At 40.9% G+C, this 20,177-nt stretch overlaps 2 protein-coding genes across 7 annotated transcripts in view; one reads left to right on the top strand and one right to left on the bottom strand.

Moving 5' to 3' along the window:
- Positions 1–820: 820 nt before the first annotated feature.
- On the bottom strand, positions 821–10,586 carry MAIP1 (matrix AAA peptidase interacting protein 1). Its single transcript, XM_004426775.3, has 5 exons — positions 9,853–10,586; positions 4,744–4,815; positions 4,199–4,325; positions 2,779–2,926; positions 821–1,072 (listed from the first exon to the last, which is right to left on the bottom strand). The coding sequence occupies exons 1-5, from the start codon at positions 10,288–10,290 to the stop codon at positions 994–996; spliced, it is 864 nt and encodes a 287-aa protein (XP_004426832.1). The 5' UTR covers positions 10,291–10,586; the 3' UTR covers positions 821–993.
- The window catches only part of TYW5 (tRNA-yW synthesizing protein 5), a 24,408-nt gene continuing 14,605 nt past the window's right edge, over positions 10,375–20,177 (top strand). For 5 of the 6 annotated variants that reach the window (XR_015553249.1, XR_015553248.1, XM_087435554.1 and 2 more), the window contains exons 1-2: positions 10,377–10,700; positions 15,645–15,799. Coding sequence is in view for 4 of the 6 variants with exons in the window: in XM_087435554.1 (XP_087291680.1) it covers positions 10,623–10,700; positions 15,645–15,799 (233 nt within the window). In the remaining 2 variants the exon portion in view is untranslated. Of the gene's footprint in view, positions 10,701–15,644; positions 15,800–20,177 lie in introns of all 6 variants that reach the window. The other variant, XM_087435555.1, reaches the window with a different exon arrangement.

Raw genomic sequence — 20,177 nt, 5'->3', positions numbered from 1 at the left:
TCCATTGGTCCTTAACATTTCTTATAAAACAGGTCTACCGGCACTCATCTTTTCCTTGTCTGAACAAGTCTTTTCTGTAAGATATTTTTGCTGAACCTAGAATTCTAGGTCAACAGGTTTTTTTCTATCAGCACTTTAAAGATGTCGAACCAAGGTCTCCAACTTGCAGTTTGAGAAAAGAAATAGTCATTCTCTGTATGGAATGTGCTTTTTCTCCAGCTGCTTTTACAATTTTCTCTGATTTTCTACAATTTGACGATGATGTACCATAGTGAGGTTTTCTGTGTGTTACCCTGCTTGTCGTATTTCTTGGATCTGTGGGTTTATAATTTTCATCAATTAGGAAAATTTTCAGACACTATTTCTTATATTGTTTTTGTCTCCCCTACCCCAACTTCTGGGACTGGAAGACTGGATATTACCCCACAGGGGCCAAGGCACTGTCCTGGGTTCTTCTCTTTGCGCTTTGGTTAAGCTTCAAGTTCATTGATCTTTAGTTCTGCAGTGACCAATCTCCATGGTTCCCTCCACACCTCCTCATCCAGCTAGTGACCAAAGAGGTAATCAAATAGCAGCAGCTATATTTAAAAATAAATCTTAAACATACTTGAATTATTTGTATATGTATTAACCACAAATAAAATATTTAAGGACTGTTAATTTAGAAATGTGTAAATACTTTTTTCAATACCTTCTTTATTGTGTCCATAAAATTATAGTTTGTGTGTATACACATATAACATTACAATTGCTACTGAACACGGCACCAACAATGTGTTGTAGTTTACTTTGACCTCTTTTATAGAAGGTGACAACAATCTGTGGAAAATGCTTTATTATATCATGCTAATACACTACAAGGAGTATTTCAAAATAATACAAAAGTAATCCACAGACTTCACTAAGTGAAGATCACATGATCCAAAAATTTTTCTTCCTTAGTTTCTCACAGCAATTGCTAACAGTCCAATAAGCTGATTTTTCCGAGAAAGATTATTCTAATAACTTTGAGTGTTCAATCCGTGCAATGGTCCAATCAGGCTTCACTCCTTGTGTAAACTCCCTCTGAAATCTGGGAATAAAATTACAAATAATGTGAATCTTACATCTGTCCAAATACTTCTTGGATAACTACATAATTTGCAAATGTACGTTAGAGACAGTTTTTAGCAACAAGCTAATTGTTAATGGTAAATAAAAATCAAAACCAAAAAAGAGTTTAATCTACCAATTCAATCACAAAATATATACCCACAGAATCAGAAGTACATTCTCAGCTAAAATGAGTATTTTTAATGGACTGATCTACATTCCAACACTTGCCAGGCCTTGATAGAAACTTAGATATTATTCTGTTGTTCAATACTAGCTATACCAGGCCTAATACGAGGAGAAATAAACTGGACTACGGTGCTGCAAACAGTACTTCAGTGGAATTTGGTTTATATACATTAGATCAATCTTGAAAATAACATTGTTTATGAGCTGCCCATGGTCTTAGTAGGGAATATCAGAAGAACCGAAGGTTAGTATTGATTATATTGCTCTTTAATTATAAGTGATGTTTTAAAAAAGAGACAATTCAGTAGATTTAAATAAGTATTTAAATACACTATTTTGGATAATTACAAATAAAGCAAGATTCAAAAAAGAAAAAAGCACATTTCTTTCAAAAAAAGTGAAAAAAATGAGGATATAATTCCCTTTTAGCTTAGTGAAACAATACATTTGCTTTCTTAGGCCATTTCTGGGATTTGTTATTTTAAAGCAAATTTGTTTAACTTTGGTGACATCATAATATTCTCTTTTAAATAAATATTAAATTATGTCTCCACTGACTTGCTTGACTTGTTCACTGTTCTAAATTTTATTAGCAAAAAAATCCATCATAGTGTCGTTTTAAAATAATTCATTAACCTCCCATGAGACAGTACCTCCTTAAGGGCAGGAACCCTTCAATTTTGTATCAGAACCTGCAGCAGGGTATTTGGTAAATAGAAGATGGTCAATAAATGTCTAAAGAATGGATGGTCCATGGGCCAATTATGGCAGATTTTATTTTCCAAAGACAGCCATAACCGTATCTCTCATCCCACGTGCTCTTCTGCAATGTGACCGTGCTGTTGCCCCATGAAGAGGTGGAGTCTCTCCATGCCCTTTCAACTCTGCAGGTCCTGTGCCTGCTTTGACCAGTAAACTACGGCAGAAATGATGTTGTTCCAGTCCTGGGCATAGCCCTTTACTGGTCTAGCATCTTCCATCTTCTGCCTCTTGGAAGCCAACCACCACTGAAACCTGTGACTAGCCTGAAACTACCACAAGCTCAGGCCACGAAGAGAGGCCTTGGAGAATGAGACGTTGTGTGGAGAAGCCAAGGAGCACCAAGGAGCCATTGTGGAAACGAATCCTCCAGCCTCTGCAGCCCCAGGTGATTCCAGGTGAAGCAGAGAAAACTCCAGAGCTGAGCCTCTCCAAACTTCCTGAGCAGTAAGACAGCAGGCAAAATAAATGGCTGACTGAAGGTACTGAGTTTTGGAGTGGGTCGTAATGCAGCAATAGACAGCTGAAACACCGTTTAATTGAATTCAGCAATATTACCTCTTTCTAATTTCTGAACACTCCTGTTTCATGGTCAGTATGTCTTTATGACTTTTTCTCTTCATAAATAACTTGTCAAATTTCAATCCTTTTCTTCCTAAAGCTCCCTTTAGTTTTCATACCTTCACACTACCTTCCATTTTCTGGAGAAAGGAAACAATGAAATGTGGTTAGACTTACTCATAGCTTGCACTAAGAAGTTGTTTAGTTTCCACGTTCTGATCCCCCAACTTAACCTGGAACACACTGGCTCCACTTATAGTTTCACTGGGGATGCTGGCACTGGTTAGATACCAAAAGCACATCAGGATGTTAACAAACTTCCTTCCTTAGAGAAAAAACATACACACACACACAAATATACACATCACAATAATCTATCATCCATATATCCAAAACGAAATCAGAAATTGGCAGTAGTTACACAGTGTAACAGATCAAACTTTGTGCTTATTCTAGTCTAACTTAAGATACCTGTGTTGATACCTTTTTATTTTTAGAAAATTCTCTCAGAGTTTATGACATATTTGCCCTCTTCTCTGCATCGCAGTAATAATAGTCACTATTTACTGAGCATGTACTATTTACTAAGTGTACTACATGGATTATTTTCAATTTGTGGTATTTTCTAAAATTATAATAACAGATATCTGTTGTCAAACCAAAAATGAGAGGGAAAAACACATCTCTTGCTGCTAAGTAATTAACTTAACCCCAACTGCCAGAAAGAAGACAGCCTGTTATCTCACCCTGATTCACTTTGCTATGACTAGTGATTATGACAACGTCCTGTGTAAAAATCAGGTGGTGGCCATGTTTCTAAGATGCAATTTGAAATAATTAGGGGAAAAGAAAATATTGATCACTAAAATACCTCTAAAAATGTTTCAAATTAACATTTGTATGAAAAATTTTTAATTACTAAGAGTCCTATATCAGAACTGCCTTGGGGAGTGTGTAAGCAAAGGCTAAATTTCCTGTGTGCCTGGCACATAATACATATGCAAATATTTGTAGAAGGAATAAGTAAGTCAATAAACGTTCAGGAATGCTATAGAGAAAATGTACGCATTGGACAAAGAGAAGAACCAGATAACCACTAAAGTTCCTTTCAACTCTTCACTGTCTCCAAATAAATCCAATTTAGGGGTTCTGCAGTTAATCCTATTTTCAAAACAGTTTTTAGCTGATATTATTTACTTTTTCTTTTACTCTTTACTCCTTCTATTTAACATATAGCTGGACATTTAAAATGCTCAATTGTTTCCTCCAAGTTAGGAAATCTGAAACACAAATATTTCTAACTTGAGACACGGGAAAGCTTGTCCTAGGCAGACTATGCTCATCAATCTAAGTGATGATGCTTTCTCCTATGAATTAAATAGCAGGAGGGAAAAGTTCTAGACAGAAGGGCATAAGAAACTATTACCATATCTCAACTCTTCCAGAGCTAGGTCTTTAAAGAATGAATATATTATTTTCTTTGAAGTTCTATAAATATCCACTTGTACCAACAAAACCCCGCTATGTCAGGATTATCCACTGGTTTAGCTTAGCTGGACAATTACAGATCATTTACAGCTGACTGCCCCAGCATTACCTTTCTCATCGTAGTAGATGGAGATGTCTCCTGTGGATGTGTACACAATCTCATCGATGTCAGCAGCAAGGGCATGCTTATGGTTGTCAGGTAGTGAAGTAACCTTTTCTTTCAATACATGTAGCACCTAAGTTCGGAAAAAGCAAACCATAATTCACCTATTGAGTTCTCGAAAGCTTTTCAAAAAGTGGAATGAATTCTTCATGGAATGAATTTTTCTGAATCTATTTTTAAATTTACTACCATATTTACTCATCTTCAAAAGGAGTGATTTTTGAAGGCATCTAATTATTCAACTAGATAATTCCTAACAGAACATTCAATATAAAACAAGTGAAAGACATTATATTTACTTACTTATGCCTTAAGTAGCAAGTCATTCTATACTTTTATATGACCCTAAGTACCCAAAAGGAAAGACACAGGAACTCTACTTTGGCTCACAGCACACATACTATTTTTAAGCATAAATAAGGACAATGTATATCATTCTATTGCAAGAGAATAATACATTTATTTTTAAGAAAAATTAAAAGATACTTTACCTCTTTGGCCACAAGTTCTTCCAACAGATCAAATTTACACTGTGACAGCAACTTGGACACATGAGCAAAAGCCTTAAAAAAAAATAGTGGGGGGAGGATGTTGATTACTATTTCAAAATACCATACAACACATAATGCTCATACTTAAATGGCTAAGTGTAACAAAGACTATTGATGACAAAGGCAATAAACAATGCCAAACATTAATATATCAATGTGAAACATGACTGCTTCCAAGTTGGTTGGCTTTTCTTTTCTCAGATGGCCTTCCCACCTGCATAGTAGTAAATGAGCAGGTTGATCATCACGTATCGGCTCTCAGGACCTGGGAAAAGCTAGCTTGTGGTGTACACGCTAGATCCTCAATAAAAATCCTCCTATGTATTTCCTTTTAAAATAATGAAGTGATCAACCATCCTCACTGTTATATCACATCCCTCTTAATCAAGCACAGAGAGCAGGTGGGAAGCAGCAGTCTGGATTGTACTGGGAGTCTGAAGATCTGGGTTGCAGTCTGACCCACATTAAGATAGGTAAGGCAGGTTTGGGAAAGTAGGAGAAAAGACAGTTTACAGTCTAATACAGTGGATCCCAACTTGAAGTATGAGGTCCCATTTTAAAGTGAGGGGGAACTAGCTGCAATCCTCCACATTCCCAGCAGTGAGAAATGAAACTGCATCGACTCTATCTGTCTTCAAGCAGCTTTCAGTCTACTTGAGGAGGGAGGCAAGTAAACTGGTAAGTTAAGAATTATGACAGGGGTAAGAAAAGGATGATTTGGGAGCGTACAGAAGAGCCACTTAAGCCAATCTGGGAAGACCAGAGAGGGCTTCCTAAAGCAAGTAACTTCTAAGATGAAATCTGGAGAACTGGCAGGAGAAAGAAGATGCACACGCATGTCAGACAATACTACCTAATTGTTATGGGCTGGATTTTCTTCCCCCTAAATTCATATGTTGAAGCCCTAACTCCCAGGACTTCAGAAGGTGACTATATTTGGAGACAGGGCCTTTAAAGAGGTGATTAAGTTAAAATGAGGCTGTGAGGGTAGGTCCTACTCCAATCTCATTAGGCATCTTTATAAGAGGAAATTTGGACACACAAACAGACTGAGGGTACATGTGCACAGATGAAAAAAAACGATGTGAGGACACAGCTAGAAGGCAGCCACCCGCAAGCTAAGGAGAGAGGCCTCAGCAGAAACCAAACCTGCCAACACCTTGATCTTGGACTTCTAGCCTCCAGAACTGTGAGAAAATAAAGTTTTGTGGTTTAAGCCACCCAGACTGTGGTATTTTAAGGCAGCCCTGGCAAACTAGGACAATAATGGAGTTGAATTTTGAGAAAATGCATACATCCAATGGATTCAAGAACCCCTTGCAAACACTTAAGAGGCCTTCAGGGTTCAGGGACACTATATGTTTTAGTAAGACTTCATGTGCGGAAGACGGGTGATATTTGGGCAAAAGAAACAAGGCCCATAACCTTCATGTTGAAACCCAACCATTAGACTCTAGTTTGTGTGGTCAAGGAGGATCACGCATGAGCAAATGATTTTATAAGGTAATAACAAACAATTAGGAGGCTGCTCTGATAAGGCTTTGATGACACAGGCGTGACTACCTAAGAGGCTTCTAAGAAATAGCCCTCTTTTTCACTGCATAGGCGAAAATGTGCAAGCAAGAGATAGGAAAAGCAGTATACGACTGATGTGGTTTCACGGCAGTAACAGGGAAGATATCGTATGCACATATCAATGGTGTTATACTGTGTTGTAATAAGAAATATTTAGTCTTCATTCTGGTTCCTAGCACAGAGCTCCTAAAATTCCTAAAATTTCCTGAGTGAAATGGGTGAGAGGAGCATCTTTTGTTATTCAAAATAAGCCCCTTTTAACCATACCTGAGTTTAGGCTAATGAGAAGACTCTTGGAAGATGGGGGATGGTTGTCAGAGGAACCAATTCTGTGATTAGAGGGCTGAAACTTTCAGCCCTACCTCCAGACTTCCAGGGAGGGGAGAGGGGCTGGGGATCTGGCTAGCCACCAACGGCCAATGATTTAATCAACCATGCCTACATAATGGAACTTCCATAACCCTAAACAAAGGGGTCAGGAGAGCTTCTAGGTTGGTGAACACATGGAGGTGTGGCAGAGTGGTGTGCCTGGAGAGGGCACGGAAGCTCCACACTTGTTCCTGCATATCTTGCCCTATGCATCTCTTCCATCTGGCTGTCCTGAGTTGTATCCTTTATAATAAACCAAAATAGCAGATAAAGTGCTTTCCTGAGTTCTATGAGCCATTCTAGCAAATTATCAAACCCAAGGAAGGGGGATGTGGGACCCCCAATTTATAGCTGGTTGGTCAAAAGTATGGGAGGCCTGGACTTGAGATTGGTGTCCGAAGTGAGGGCAGTCTTGTGAGACTGAGCCCTTAACCTGCGCGGGCTGCATTGACAGAGTCAGAACTGTTGTAAGCTGCCCTGAAAATGTCTTGATGGCATTAGGAGTGTCTAATGTAAACAGTATTCCAGGAAATAGCCCTCTTTTTCATAGAAAAGGCTAAAATGTGCAAGCAAGATATAGGAAAACAGGGCCAGCCCCATGGCATAGCAGTTAAGTGCGCGCACTCTGCTGCTGGTGGCCCAGGTTCGGATCCCGGGCGCGCACAGATGCACTGCTTGTCAGGCCATGCTGTGGCGACGTCCCATATAAAGTGGAGGAAGATGGGCACAGATGTTAGCTCAGGGCCAGTCTTCCTCAGCAAAAAGACGAGGATTTGCATGGCTGTTAGCCTAGGGCTGATCTTCCTCACAAAAAAAGAAGAAAAAAAAGATAGGAAAACAAACAGTATATGACTAGTATGGTTTGACGGCAGCAATAGGGAAGATATCATGTCATATGTATGTATCAGTGGAAAGCAGGGTCTGTGGAGCTTTTCCCCTGGCTCACGTGATGAATAAAAACTTGCCTAGATTGTCCTCAATGACCTCAATTTCTAGTGACTCTGGAGGACCAAGACTGCTTGTAGAGTGGGTTTAGGACAGTGCCCCTCAGCATTTACTAGCTATGCATCCTTGAGCCAATCGTTTCACCTTTCTAGAACTTGGTTTTATCATCTAAAAAGGAGGATTAGACTGGAATGATGAGGCCTAAGGTGCCTTTTCGTTTTCGTGTTCTATGATTAAAAAAAGAAATCTTAATGAACATGATCTAATCGATAACTTGATACTCACAATCCAAGATATCTTATTGCTGGGAGCTTAGCCTAAAGAGAAAGGGCAAGTGGGCCCATGAGAGTAGATAAACTAGCTAATGTTTCTGCACCAGATTATTCCCAAGCCCTGGAATTATACTCATGCAAGGGAAGGTACAGTTGCATCATCAGATCTACTAGAGAGGTTTTTTGGCCGTCCTTATAAATCTTAGGTGTTAAAAAACTCATTTGCTCGATCTGAATGGTATGTTAAGTAACCACTGGTTTAAGGGAATCACTAAATATTTGCCATGGATGACTCAACATTCCTTTTGGAAATCAGAATGATTAAATGCACAAAAATGGACTTAGGTGAGGAGAAACTGTATACACACAGGCTGATGAAGGGGTGGAGATATTACTTAACAGCAAGGAGAGGGGCTAAAAATAGCTAACAGCTGGAGGACCTCTAGGACCAGAGAGTGACTAAAGTGTCCCACTCTCCTCCATGTGTTCAGAGGAAATAGGGACTAAGGCCTGATTCTTGCCCAGGTGGGGAGATGATTTCCATTCCTTATTGACACACACATGAGCTGTACAGTCACATACGTGTTATGAGGTGGACAAGCCCATATGGCATCAGCGGACGCTGTGGAGAATAGTAGGATCATGCCAATTTACCCACGTAGGGACAAAAAATTTTGAGAACTGACATGAGCAAAGGTTTACCCCTTATGATGCTATTAATCAAGCTTGCCCTTTGCTTTTGAACTTTTTTATAAACACATAAAGCAGTTAAGAATTGACTCAGGGAGGCATGAAGCAGGAGTTAATATTGACAATTACTAAAACTGAAAACATTTAATTTATAACTGAAAGGTCACAGAAGTAAACAGGCTATGTTTATAGAAATAATCTGAAATAAATTAGAAGTAAAAACATCAGCACAGTATACAATCAATACTGCAAAATGATTACACTGATGTCATAATTTTAAGGCATCTGGCAGTATGAACTGGGAAATAAACTAGATCCCTACCGTTTATCAATAGTTCTGAAATGATTGGAAATAAACTCTTTAGAAGATTCAAAACAAAGTTATAGATGGACTTTCATCCTAGAAAAATGCATGTACACACAAAATCTGCAAATAATCTGAGGACCCAAAGCGACTGTTATGTGGCAAGAGTAAGGCCGGGTATTATCAGCCACTTGGAAAGAGGGACATAACTGTCCGGGTCAGGGCTATGGATCACCAAAGGCTGTTTCTCAGTGTCCAGAGTGCTGTGCACTTCTCAGCGACCAGGTGGTCTCAGTAAATTCTTGCAAAGGGGAAAACTGCTCATTTCTAGGTTATTCTTTAAAGGAGTATGATGGGGAGCGCTGGCGAGGGGAAGGGCAGCAGAGCTCTGTCAAATAGCCGACAGGAAGTTTTCTTTCTACTCAAAACGACATTAAAGCACTTTGGAAATGTTATCTCATTTACTCTTCCACACCATCTTAACCACTCACTCATTCATTCAACCAACATTTATGGAGTGCCTACTACGTGCCAGGCATTGTCTTCTTCATTTTGCAGACAATCACGTCCAGAAAAGATAAAGCCACGTAACTTTTAAGTGGCAGAAATGAGCTTTGAATCCATTTCTTTCTGAGTCAAAACCTGTAGGGAGCAGAGAAGGCAACTGGGGACTTCACCCTGGTGTCTCAATCGAACCCCTCCTCCTCGACGACCGTGCAAACAGACCCAGAAGCTTAATTTAAGCCAAAAGGCGGCCGGCGGGCTCCGCGCCTGGGTCACTCCACACGTTCTGGTAATCTGGGATCCAGCGAGGGCGCCTCCCCGCTGAGCACCTGTGCGTGTAAGAGCTGAAGGCGGGAGAGGCGACAGGTCAACCCGGGGAAATACACACACCTGCTTCGCTCCCTCAGAGAATTCTGCGATGCTGAACTCGCGGTCGAAATAGGCCCAGATAAGGAAGGCGAAAATTCGAGTCCGCACCCAGTTGATGGGGTTGGAGAAGCCCAGGATGATCATCTTGGTCTTCTGGCGCGACTGCGGCTGCTCCTCGGTGCTATAGCTGCGCCCGGGGAGCGCGGAGAGCGCGGGGAGCCCCCGAGCGCCGAGCCGGGGAGGCCGGGGACCGCGAGCAGGCAGCGCCCAGGCCGCCGAGGCCCGAGGGACGCGAGGGAACGGGGCCGCGCCCGAGCCGAGAAGGCGGCGGCAGCAGCAGCAAAGTCCAGCCAACGGCGGCCTCCCCTCGGCTGCATCGGGAGGCCGGGGTCGGGCGGCCCCGCCGGGCAGCGGCCGAGAGAGCAGCAAGCGGGGTAGCAGCCGAACGGCCAGCGCCATCTTTATGACCTTTTACCCCTGTGCTTGCTTGTGCATCCCGAAAGATAGTCGGTGGGAAACCACCTCAGGGGGGTTCGCAGAAAGAGACTGGAGAGTAAAGCCGGCCCGTTGCTGCCGCCTCTGATGAGTCCACCCCATCCCCGCCCTCCGGCACACAGCCCGCGCAGAGGCCTTGGGACCCCCGGCCCAGCGCTCGGAAGCCGCCGCTCTCGCGAGTCCGCCGACCTCGCGGACCTTTTCTCCGCGGGCCATGTTTCCGGGCGGATCGCGCGCTGAGGAACACGTTGGGGCCGAGGTTCGCGGGACTTGAAAGAGGACGGGCGGGAGCCACCATGGCCGGGCAGCGCCTCCCGGTCCCCCGGCTCGACGGCGTTTCGCAGGAGCAGTTCGTGCAGCACCTCTACCCGCAGGTGAGGCCCTCGCGCGGGGTCGGGCCGCGGGGAGCCAGGGAATGCCGTCCCTGCCGCTGGGGCGGCCCCGAACTGCCTTCTTGCGGCCCAGGGCGTGGTGAGGAGGCTGCGGGCGGAGACGGCGGGTGGGCTCCGCGGCTGAGGGAGAGGGCGCGTGGGGGATCGCGACTGGCCCGCCCAGTCTTCCGGAGGGCACAGCGCCGCGTTTCCGGGCAGCAGGGTGAGCGCGGAGAGCTGAGCGCGGGAAGCATCTCGCGTAGTGAGCGCTGCTCGCTGCGGTGACCTCCTGTGCCGGAGCCGCGTGTGCGGTTACCGTGGCAGCGGAGGAAGCTCTCCACCACCCCGCCCCGCCCGCCCGTCTCCCCTGCGGTCTCCTCAGGTTTAGAGGAGGGTTCCCGGCTCCCTGGTGGCCGGTCCACTCGAGTTACTGGTGTGGAGGAGCAGGTTTCTCGTTGCGCTGAGCCGACAGGGGCAGCAGTGGGAATCCCCCAGGAAAGCGCCACTGGTCTTGGATTGTAACTAACCCGCGTTCTGGTTCAGACGTTGGAATCTCTCATATGTGTAATTCGAACTTTAGTTCTTTGAAAGAAAACTCAGAGAAAAATATTAAGGGGGAAAAAAGTGTTTTTGCTTGCAGTGCTTTGCAAGGGAGTCCAGGCTTCGGGAAAACAGAATAAAGAGCCCAGCAGATATTGGAAAAGAAAAAATCACCAAGGTTACCGTTAGTCTGCTTATGGTAGAACCCCCCCCGAGCAATTTTACTTGGTATTTATATCTGTAAGAGTGGCCATAGAGCTACAGTTCTCAGTATTACAAAAGTCAAGGATGAAGTTTTTTCTTTTAGGCGTTAGCAACCTACGGAGGATTCGAGCTTTCGTTTATTTGGGGGACTAGTGCTGGATGGGCTGTTGTTGCCCTCCCCACCCCTCCTCAGGACGTGTTAGTGTAAGATACCTGCAGGGCGGTATCGTGAAGATGGAACGATGCATGCGAAAGTGCTTTGTAAGATGCAATAGCGGAAGGTATTTTGTAGTGTAATCTCCCCAGGCAAAACATAATATGTCACAAAGAAATCATCACTAAATTTCCTAAAGTGGAAAATTACAAACAACGCTGGTCACAATGTAATAAAACTAGGAATTAGTAACAAAATTGCAAAACAAGACTTTTCTACTTGGAAACACTAAACGACAGCTATGAGGGGGCATAGTCCTATCAGATTTTTAAACGTATGTTAATAATTAACACTGTGGTACAGGTGCATGAATAGACAGACCAGAGAAATAGAAGAGAAAGTCTGGAGATTATATATAAATTTCCATTCAGAGGGAAATTTAGTATGTGCTGAACATGACATTTTAAAAATCACTGGGGCAAAGATGAACTTTTAAGTAAATGGTGCTGGGACAATTCTATGGTCATTTAGAAAATGATAAAATGAGATTTATATCTGACACCATACACAAGAGTAATCTCCAAATGGATCAGAGATCTAAATGTAAAAAAATGAAGCTACACAAGTACTGGAAGAAAACATGGGTAAATTCCTCTATAATGTAGGTGTGTGAAAGGGCTTTCTATGACTCAAAATTCGGATGTAATAAAAGATTAAAATTTGAGTACATAAAATACAAACTGGGAGAAAAATATTTGCAACATATATTTCAATAAAGGGCAGTAAAAGGCCATGTTTGTAAAGAACTTTTAAAAATTAAGCAGGGGAGGCCAAAAATGATAAAAAGTGAGCAGTTGACAAAAAGGATAGAAATGGCTTCTAAACATGAAAAGATGTTCAGCTTTACTCATAAGAGAAATTAAAGCTGCATGGAGAGACCATTTCTTATCTGTTATATTGGCAGAAATCAAAAGGCTTTAATAATACACTCTTGGTGAGGCTGTGAGGAAACTGACCCTCTCACACTTTATGCCAAGTGGTACAGCCACATACACTGTGTATGTGTTTACTTTATGATGTAGCAATCCCTCTTTTAGGAATTTACGCTGGGGACACACCTCCAACAATATGAAAATGTCTAAATAGTGTTTATTATACTTGCAAATTATTGCAAATAGTCTAAAAACCAATGCATAGGAGAGTGATTGATTTATTTTAAATAATCCGTTTACACTCTGATGTACTAAGCTGTAAAAAAAGAATGAGGGTGATAATCTGAAAGGATAGTGGTGATTTCCAGGGTATATTTTTATTTTTTTTATTTTTTTTTTTTTTATTTTTTTTTTTTTAAAGATTTTATTTATTTAATTTTTTCCCCCCAAAGCCCCAGTAGATAGTTGTATGTCATAGCTGCACATCCTTCTAGTTGCTGTATGTGGGACTCGGCCTCAGGATGGACGGAGAAGTGGTGCCTTGATGCGCACCCGGGACCCGAACCCGGGCCACCAGCATTGCAGCGCGCGCACTTAACCACCAAGCCACAGGGCCGGCCCTCCAGGGTATATTTTTAAATAAAAAAAAGCAAATTACAAAGGATAATACATAATATACCACTTTTTGTGTAAAAAAGAAGGGGAAATAAGGAAGCATATATGTTTTTGATCACCCTGCAAAAAAGAAATACAGGAATGATAAGCCAGACATTGAGACTAGTTATCTCTAGGGGGTGAGTGAGTATGAGGTAGAAGAATGTGGATGGGATGACCTTTTTGTATAGTTTTGACTTTAGTGATCACATTAATGTTTTACATTCTAAAGTAATAGTAATAATAAAATTAATAGGACAAGTAATGATTTTAAAAAACAAAACTCTTGGGTCCAGCCCCATGGCGTAGCGGTTAAGTGTGTGCACTCTGCTGCTGGCGGCCCGGGTTCGGACCCCGGGCGCACACTGATGCACTGCTTGTCAAGCCATGCTGTGGCGGCGTCCCACATAAAGTGGAGGAAGATGGGCACGGGTGTTAGCTCAGGGCCAGTCTTCCTCAGCAAAAAGAGGAGGATTGCATGGATGTTAGCTCAGGGCTGATCTTCCTCACACAAAAAAAACCAAAATTCTAATATAGAGTATAAAAAAACAAGTGAATGTAAGTACCCATGTCACTTTTGAACGTAGTACTTCAATTATATGTTTTCAGTTTAAAGACAAAAAACTGTAAACAAATACTGAATTCTAGTTAGTAGCCTTGTTTTTTTACAATGGTTTGACTTAGCAATTGTGAAGGTACTTATTGTCAATTCTGGGATTGTGCAGTTGTTTAAGCATTGAGGATGATAGGAACCAGATTTCTCACTGTTAGGGAAGGGAGTTACAAATATATAAACAATAAAGATTAGAATGAATCTTGTGGTATAAGATTGGCATTGGAGGTGTCAACATTGGGGCTATCATGGTTCATATATAGATCCATTAAGTGTGTGTGTGTGTGTATAGTATATATGTATATATGGAGAGAGAGAGAGAAATAGATACAGGTATATGCATATACGGTATGTGTGTGTGTATGTATATATTTGGGGAGAGGGGGAGTGAGTATACACACCCCTTCACATATTTCCTAGCTTCTGGCCTAGAAGTAATGACACCCCAATAACAATGAACACACAGCCCCCAGATCATCATTTCTAAATAGCATTCCTCACTAAGAGAAACCAGAGCTGCTTGAAGAAATGACTGTAGGGCTGGGGCAGGGAAAGTATAAAAGGATGCTGGATTGTGTTATTTGGCCATAAAGTAAGGAAGTGCTCAGGTAAAAAGTTACAAAAACCAGCTTGAAGGGGCTCCTATTGGCAAAATCTGGTATAATTTGAGCATCAAAATTATATTAATAGATTATAACCCAGTGAATAAAATAAATAAATGGGGAAGTTAGAGCTCATTTTGACGTTAGAATGCCAACTAGTGAAAGTAGATGAAGATAAAGTTTTTAAAAAATCATGATTTTTCCACTCACCATAGCAATACTTAATTCAGACAGGAATTAGCAATTGATCAAAATTAATATCACAAATAATAGGGCAAAAGATCCTGTGCCACCTGATGTGTGAGAAGGACCCGACAGTGCTTCTGTGGTACATTCCTTCTCAAAATGCATAACCTGAATCTGATCATGAAGAAATAAGGGCGTTCTATGAAACAATGGGCCTGTCCTCTTCAAAAATGTCAGGTCATGGAAGAAAGAGGCTGAGGTCTCTTCCAGATTCGAAGAGACATGGCAACTAAATGCAATGTGGCATCTCAGAAATAGGTAAAAAAAATAACCATCCAAGACATTATTGGGACAATTAGCAAAATTTGGATAAGGACTGTGGGTTAGATAATAGTATTATAGCAGTGTTAAATATAATTTTGATAATTATCCTGTGGTTATATAAGAGAATGTCTTGGTTCTCAGGAAATTTGTTCAAGTTTTTAAATATAAAAGAGCATGATGTCAGCAACTTACCCTGAAATAGTTCAGAAAAAATTGAATTATCTTTAATAATATGTCCCTGTCTATACACACACAGTGAGAGTGAGATGGTAAGTAAGTGGGGCAAATGTTAAATTAACAGTTGGCAAATCAGGGTAAAGGGTTGATGGGAGTTCTTTGTAATGTTCTTGTAACTGTTCCATAGTTCAAAATGATATGAAAATAAAGTTACAAACAATATTTGACTATAAAGTACAAATTTTAATCATTTATATTTTTTGTCATAACACTATGAAAATTCTTTAAATGATATTCAGATTTCTCTTGTTTCTAAGCTCTTGATGGTACTGCTGCTGTGTTTGATTTTGTTTTCCTAATGTTAAAATTTTGTTCTAAGTATATTACATGAGTCCTCTTCCTATTGTAGTTACAGCCTGAATTGTCCAAAGATTTGAGTTTGAGCATTTTGGGATCAAGAATCATTTCTTATTTGTTTTTGTCCCTTTATTGCGAAATATAACTCCTGGCGTATTGTTGGTTTTCCCTAATTTTTTGTTATATTTTTTTCCCCACTTACAGAGAAAACCTCTGGTGTTGGAAGGAATTGATTTGGGGGCATGTACAAGCAGATGGACAGTGGATTACCTGAGTCAAGCCGGGGGGAGGAAAGAAGTGAAGATTCATGTCGCTGCGGTTGCCCAGATGGACTTCATTAGTAAGAACTTTGTGTATAGGTATTTTCTTCTAAGCTAACTTTTAAAGCCTTTAAAATATTTTTGCATTATTATACAAAGACCATATGGCATTTCATCTTTCAGCTAGCTTGTTATAATCATGGAATAGCTTATTAATTTTTAAAGAATGGCTTTTAAAAGACAAGAATTCTGAGTTTACATAATTATACAAAGACATTTCCAAAGACCTTTTTTTTTTGTGAGGAAGATTAGCCCTGAGCTAACATCTGATGCCAATCCTTCTCTTTTTGCTGAGAAGGATTGGCCCTGGACTAACATCTGTGCCCATCTTCCTCTACTTTATGTGGGATGCCACCACAGCATGGCTCGACGGTCTGCGCCCAGGATCCGAACCTGAGAACCCGGGGCCACTGAAGCAGAGCGTGCGAACTTAACCACTATGTCGCCAGGCTGGCCCCCGAAGACCATTTTTTAAATAGGGTGTATACACTACCTTCTGGAGTCACAGAAGGAAAAGAGACCTAGAGTTAGATTATACCTAAAGTTGGGTGTGCTGTATTCATTCAACACTTCATTAATTAATTGATCCTACCACATTAGTAATTGTTATCTAGAGTAAAAATTTCTAAAGTTTTCCTTCATAACCTATTTTGATTTTTGATGCCCTTATTTTTGGAAGATTTTCTAATTCCAAATTGTTTTTAGGTAAGTATAAGCCCATGTTTTCTTTTTCTGCCCTCTCCAAAAATATAGGACAAGTAGTTGCTATGTTTGGTAGAATCTTTCATCAACTTGGATAACTAGAAAACCATGCTTAATTTTCCCTTTTGACAAAATAATTTTAAATACTTTTAATTTCCCTCATGGCTGTCATTTTATGCTTTGAGATCTCTTAAAAGTAAATAAGAGATAGCTAAAAGCTGCTGAATGTCTAAACTTGAAAGCTTTAAATGCTCTAATCTCATAGATTTAATATGCTATTTATTCCCATGAGTTTATTCTCATGAGTTTCATTTAAAAATGTTAAATTAAAAAACAAATAACTTTCGAATTCTGAGCACATGCAGTTCCCAGCAAATTTAATCTATTGAAAAGCCATGTAGTTCACAAAAGACTAATTTTTCAAGAAAGGTAGCTCCCACTCTTCCTTCCAGAGTTTAGAGATGAGTTAAACAGAGCGGCTAATGTCCAGGCCCTTCCTTTCTCATTAGAGTTTTCCACACTCATTTAGAAGCTTGCCAAAGCATTTCTCAGTTTTTGATCCCTTGAATATTCACCATTATAATTTTGGTTTTTAATAGGCCATGAATTTAATTTAATTGCCATAAGTTTTTCCAAGTGTAAGAACTTTTCATTTTTATTAAATGAAGAAAGTGCTGGAATGATGGGCATATTCCAGCAATTAATGATATTTATTTTCCAGAGAGTCTAAATGCCATAACAAGTGGGTATTGAAACTTCATCTTGAATTGCTTTGCTGTGCTGTCATGTCCTATAAACTTTTCAAAACTTGTTTTTGAAGCACATATATTATGTAATAGTTCCTATCCCAGCTTTCTCGAAGCCTTTCACTAGAGCTACTAAAGAGTTGCAAGATTTTCTTAGTGCAAGAAAGAAAATAGATTTAGTCATTTTTAGCAGTTACGAGGGAGTAGGAAAGAAGGGAGGCATCTAGGCCAAAGGGAGACTAGAAAGTAAGAAGTCCTACACACATCTGTCATTGTCACTTCAGGTGAAGGTTACATTTCTGCTTATTAAACACTGGAAGGTCAATACATTTCCAAGTCTTAGCTTTTACTTCTTTCTTCTTGGTAGCTCTCACTGTTCTTCGAGAGTCAGGATGCTGTGAACAGGAAGAGCCTTGTTTGCTGAAAGGGTATTGTTGGTATTCGTCTGGTCATAGATTTTTTTTAAAAAGTCTGAATCTTATATAAGCTTTGCTTTGCTGCCTCTCCCTACCACATCCTCTAATTCCTGTCATCATCCTGCTCTTATTGTTTATTATATGTTCATCCTGATCTTGATTTTGCAAAGCAGCCTTTGCAAATGGGGAACAGGACAGTGACGATTTTTTTCTTTTTTTGAATGTTGGTAACTACTTGCATGCTGCTAAAGGGTACATTATCATTGTCATTAACCCCACCATCTGTCCTTTATTGAGCACTTACTATGTATCAGGTACTGTGCCAAACATCCTAGATTATATTACTCATTTAAAGGTCAGAACAATCTGTGAAGTAGTTTTTTTTATAATTATACAGATGAGAAAACGGAGGTTTAAAAACTCACCCAAGATCATATAGCTCAAACTGACGGGAGCTGGACTTATAGCCAGATTTGCCTGACTGCATGGAGCCCGGGATCCTAACCCCTCTTTGATACTACCTCCCTTCCTGGTCTGTGTGCCAGTCCAGACAAATGCAGCATCAATAGCACACGCCCTTCTTTATGAAACGTGCACAGAATAGATAAGACCCTGAGGCCAAGGAACTTTCCAATTCATATACTTCACCCCACCCCCTCTCAGCCTGGCTTCTGCAGAAGCTCTGACAGGTAGCACTGCCTAAGGGAGAAGGTTGCTGTGGGCACCCGAGTTCTGCTTCTCTGGACTGAGCTACTCTGTCTGCCCTGTTCTTGTAAAGGTCTGGAAACACTTCTGGGTTCTAGGAAGAAAAGCTAAGCCTGGGCAGCTGTACCAATTACAGAGGTAGCTCTGGGCCAGAGAGGCTTCCACATTATTCTCAAACTCTTCAAAGATACTTTGGTAGGAATGAAGGGTACACAGTGAGGTCAGAGATGGAAAACATTGAATAGGAGGATGCCAAGAAATTTGTTGATATAATTAGTCAGAAACTATAGTAGGAGATTAGTCTGAATAGATGGCAGTCTCCTTTCTTCTCTCTTATAGTGCTCACTCTATGTAATTACTAGCAGTGTCCTCAAGTTCAGATTGACATTCAGGCTCATAGGACCCACTTGTCTATAATCTGGCATCAGATTCACTTAACTTTGCAAAAGGATACAAGGCAGGAAACAGTATTCTAGTGGGGTAGTATCAGGGGGAGTCCTTATACCAATCCAGGAGCCATTTTTTGATTCACTAAGTGAGACCTTGGTGGTGAGGGAACAAGACCATAGAGGTGGGTACAGAAACATCCTAGCTTAGTTAAGTCCCATAGTCCACAGACACCAGTAGCATGAAACAGCCATGAACTTAGCTTCTAGATTCCAAGGGACGTACTCAGTTACAAGAGTTACACTGCACACAGGAAGGCCGAATCCTCTGCTTCCTGACGAGTGTTTATTGTCCACTCACCAGCCTTCTGGTCCAGACGTAGTTCACCAGTCAAGGGTCATTTTTACAATAAACACTGTTACCTGATATCACAGCTGACATTCCATATTTATCTTAACCCAGTGTGTTTCCAGGAAAACACTGCTAGGAGAAGGTAAGCCCAAGGTCATCTTATAAAGGAGAAAGGGTTTTGCTTTCTCCCCACCTCCCCAGTACAGATTTCAAGTGGAAAGATATTTGATATTAAGAGTGAAAAGATTTACAACTCCTCATCAGAGGTTTGGAGGCTGCAGGGCAGTGTGAGGGGAGAGGCAGGGAGAGGCTTTTGACCAAGATGCTTTTGAGGACTTCATTGTCTTGATGTTACTGATAAGGTGTCATCTTCATGTAGGGGGCACTACTTTTGATTCTAGAAGCTTGAAGGGATAGGAAGGGACCCGAAGAAAAGACAGCCCTCCAGGCTTAAGAGTGTGAGGTAGACGAGAAAAACTTTGCTTCTACGATGTTCAGCCCTGTTCACCAGGATGGAAGGAGATAGGCATTTGGGCAGAAATATTGAAGAAGAATAAAACTTGGTCACTTCACTGGAATTCTCCTTGAGCTATCCCTCAGAATCTGTCTTAAAATGACCGAGGGTGGTGCCGGAGGATGAGAGCAGGGTTACAGGCTTCCGTGTTCTGTGGTAGTGCTAAAAGGCAGGCAGATCGGTGAGAGGGACCATTTGGTCATTGGACCATTTGCCTAGTGTCTCCCAAAGTTAGAGTAGTAGTTTGCCCCATTCATCACAAGACTTGTTTTGCCATGACACTTGAAAATAGGTAGCACTAAGAGCTTGAAAGTTTGTGTGTTTCCAAAGGTAACCAGATACCATAGAAACATTTTTCTAATAGTAACTTGGAATAGGAGGATATTGACATATGAGAAGGATCCATCTGTACCATAGATTTAAAAATCTTTAATTTTTGAAATCAAAATTTCAGACAACCTATGTCAATACCACTAAATGAATTTTGGAAATTTAGAACTCCACATAATAAGTTATAATAAAAACTGTGGATATTGTAAAACAGAAGAGCATATCCAACTCCAGCAAGCCTATGTATATAGTGATTAGAGTATTAC

This window comes from Ceratotherium simum, chromosome 9 (assembly GCF_057802395.1).
Source record: "Ceratotherium simum simum isolate JZ-2026a chromosome 9, ASM5780239v1, whole genome shotgun sequence".
In the NCBI taxonomy this organism is placed as follows: domain Eukaryota; kingdom Metazoa; phylum Chordata; class Mammalia; order Perissodactyla; family Rhinocerotidae; genus Ceratotherium; species Ceratotherium simum.
The sequence above is the reverse complement of the archived record's forward strand: the minus strand, read 5'-3'. Positions and strand labels throughout refer to the sequence as shown.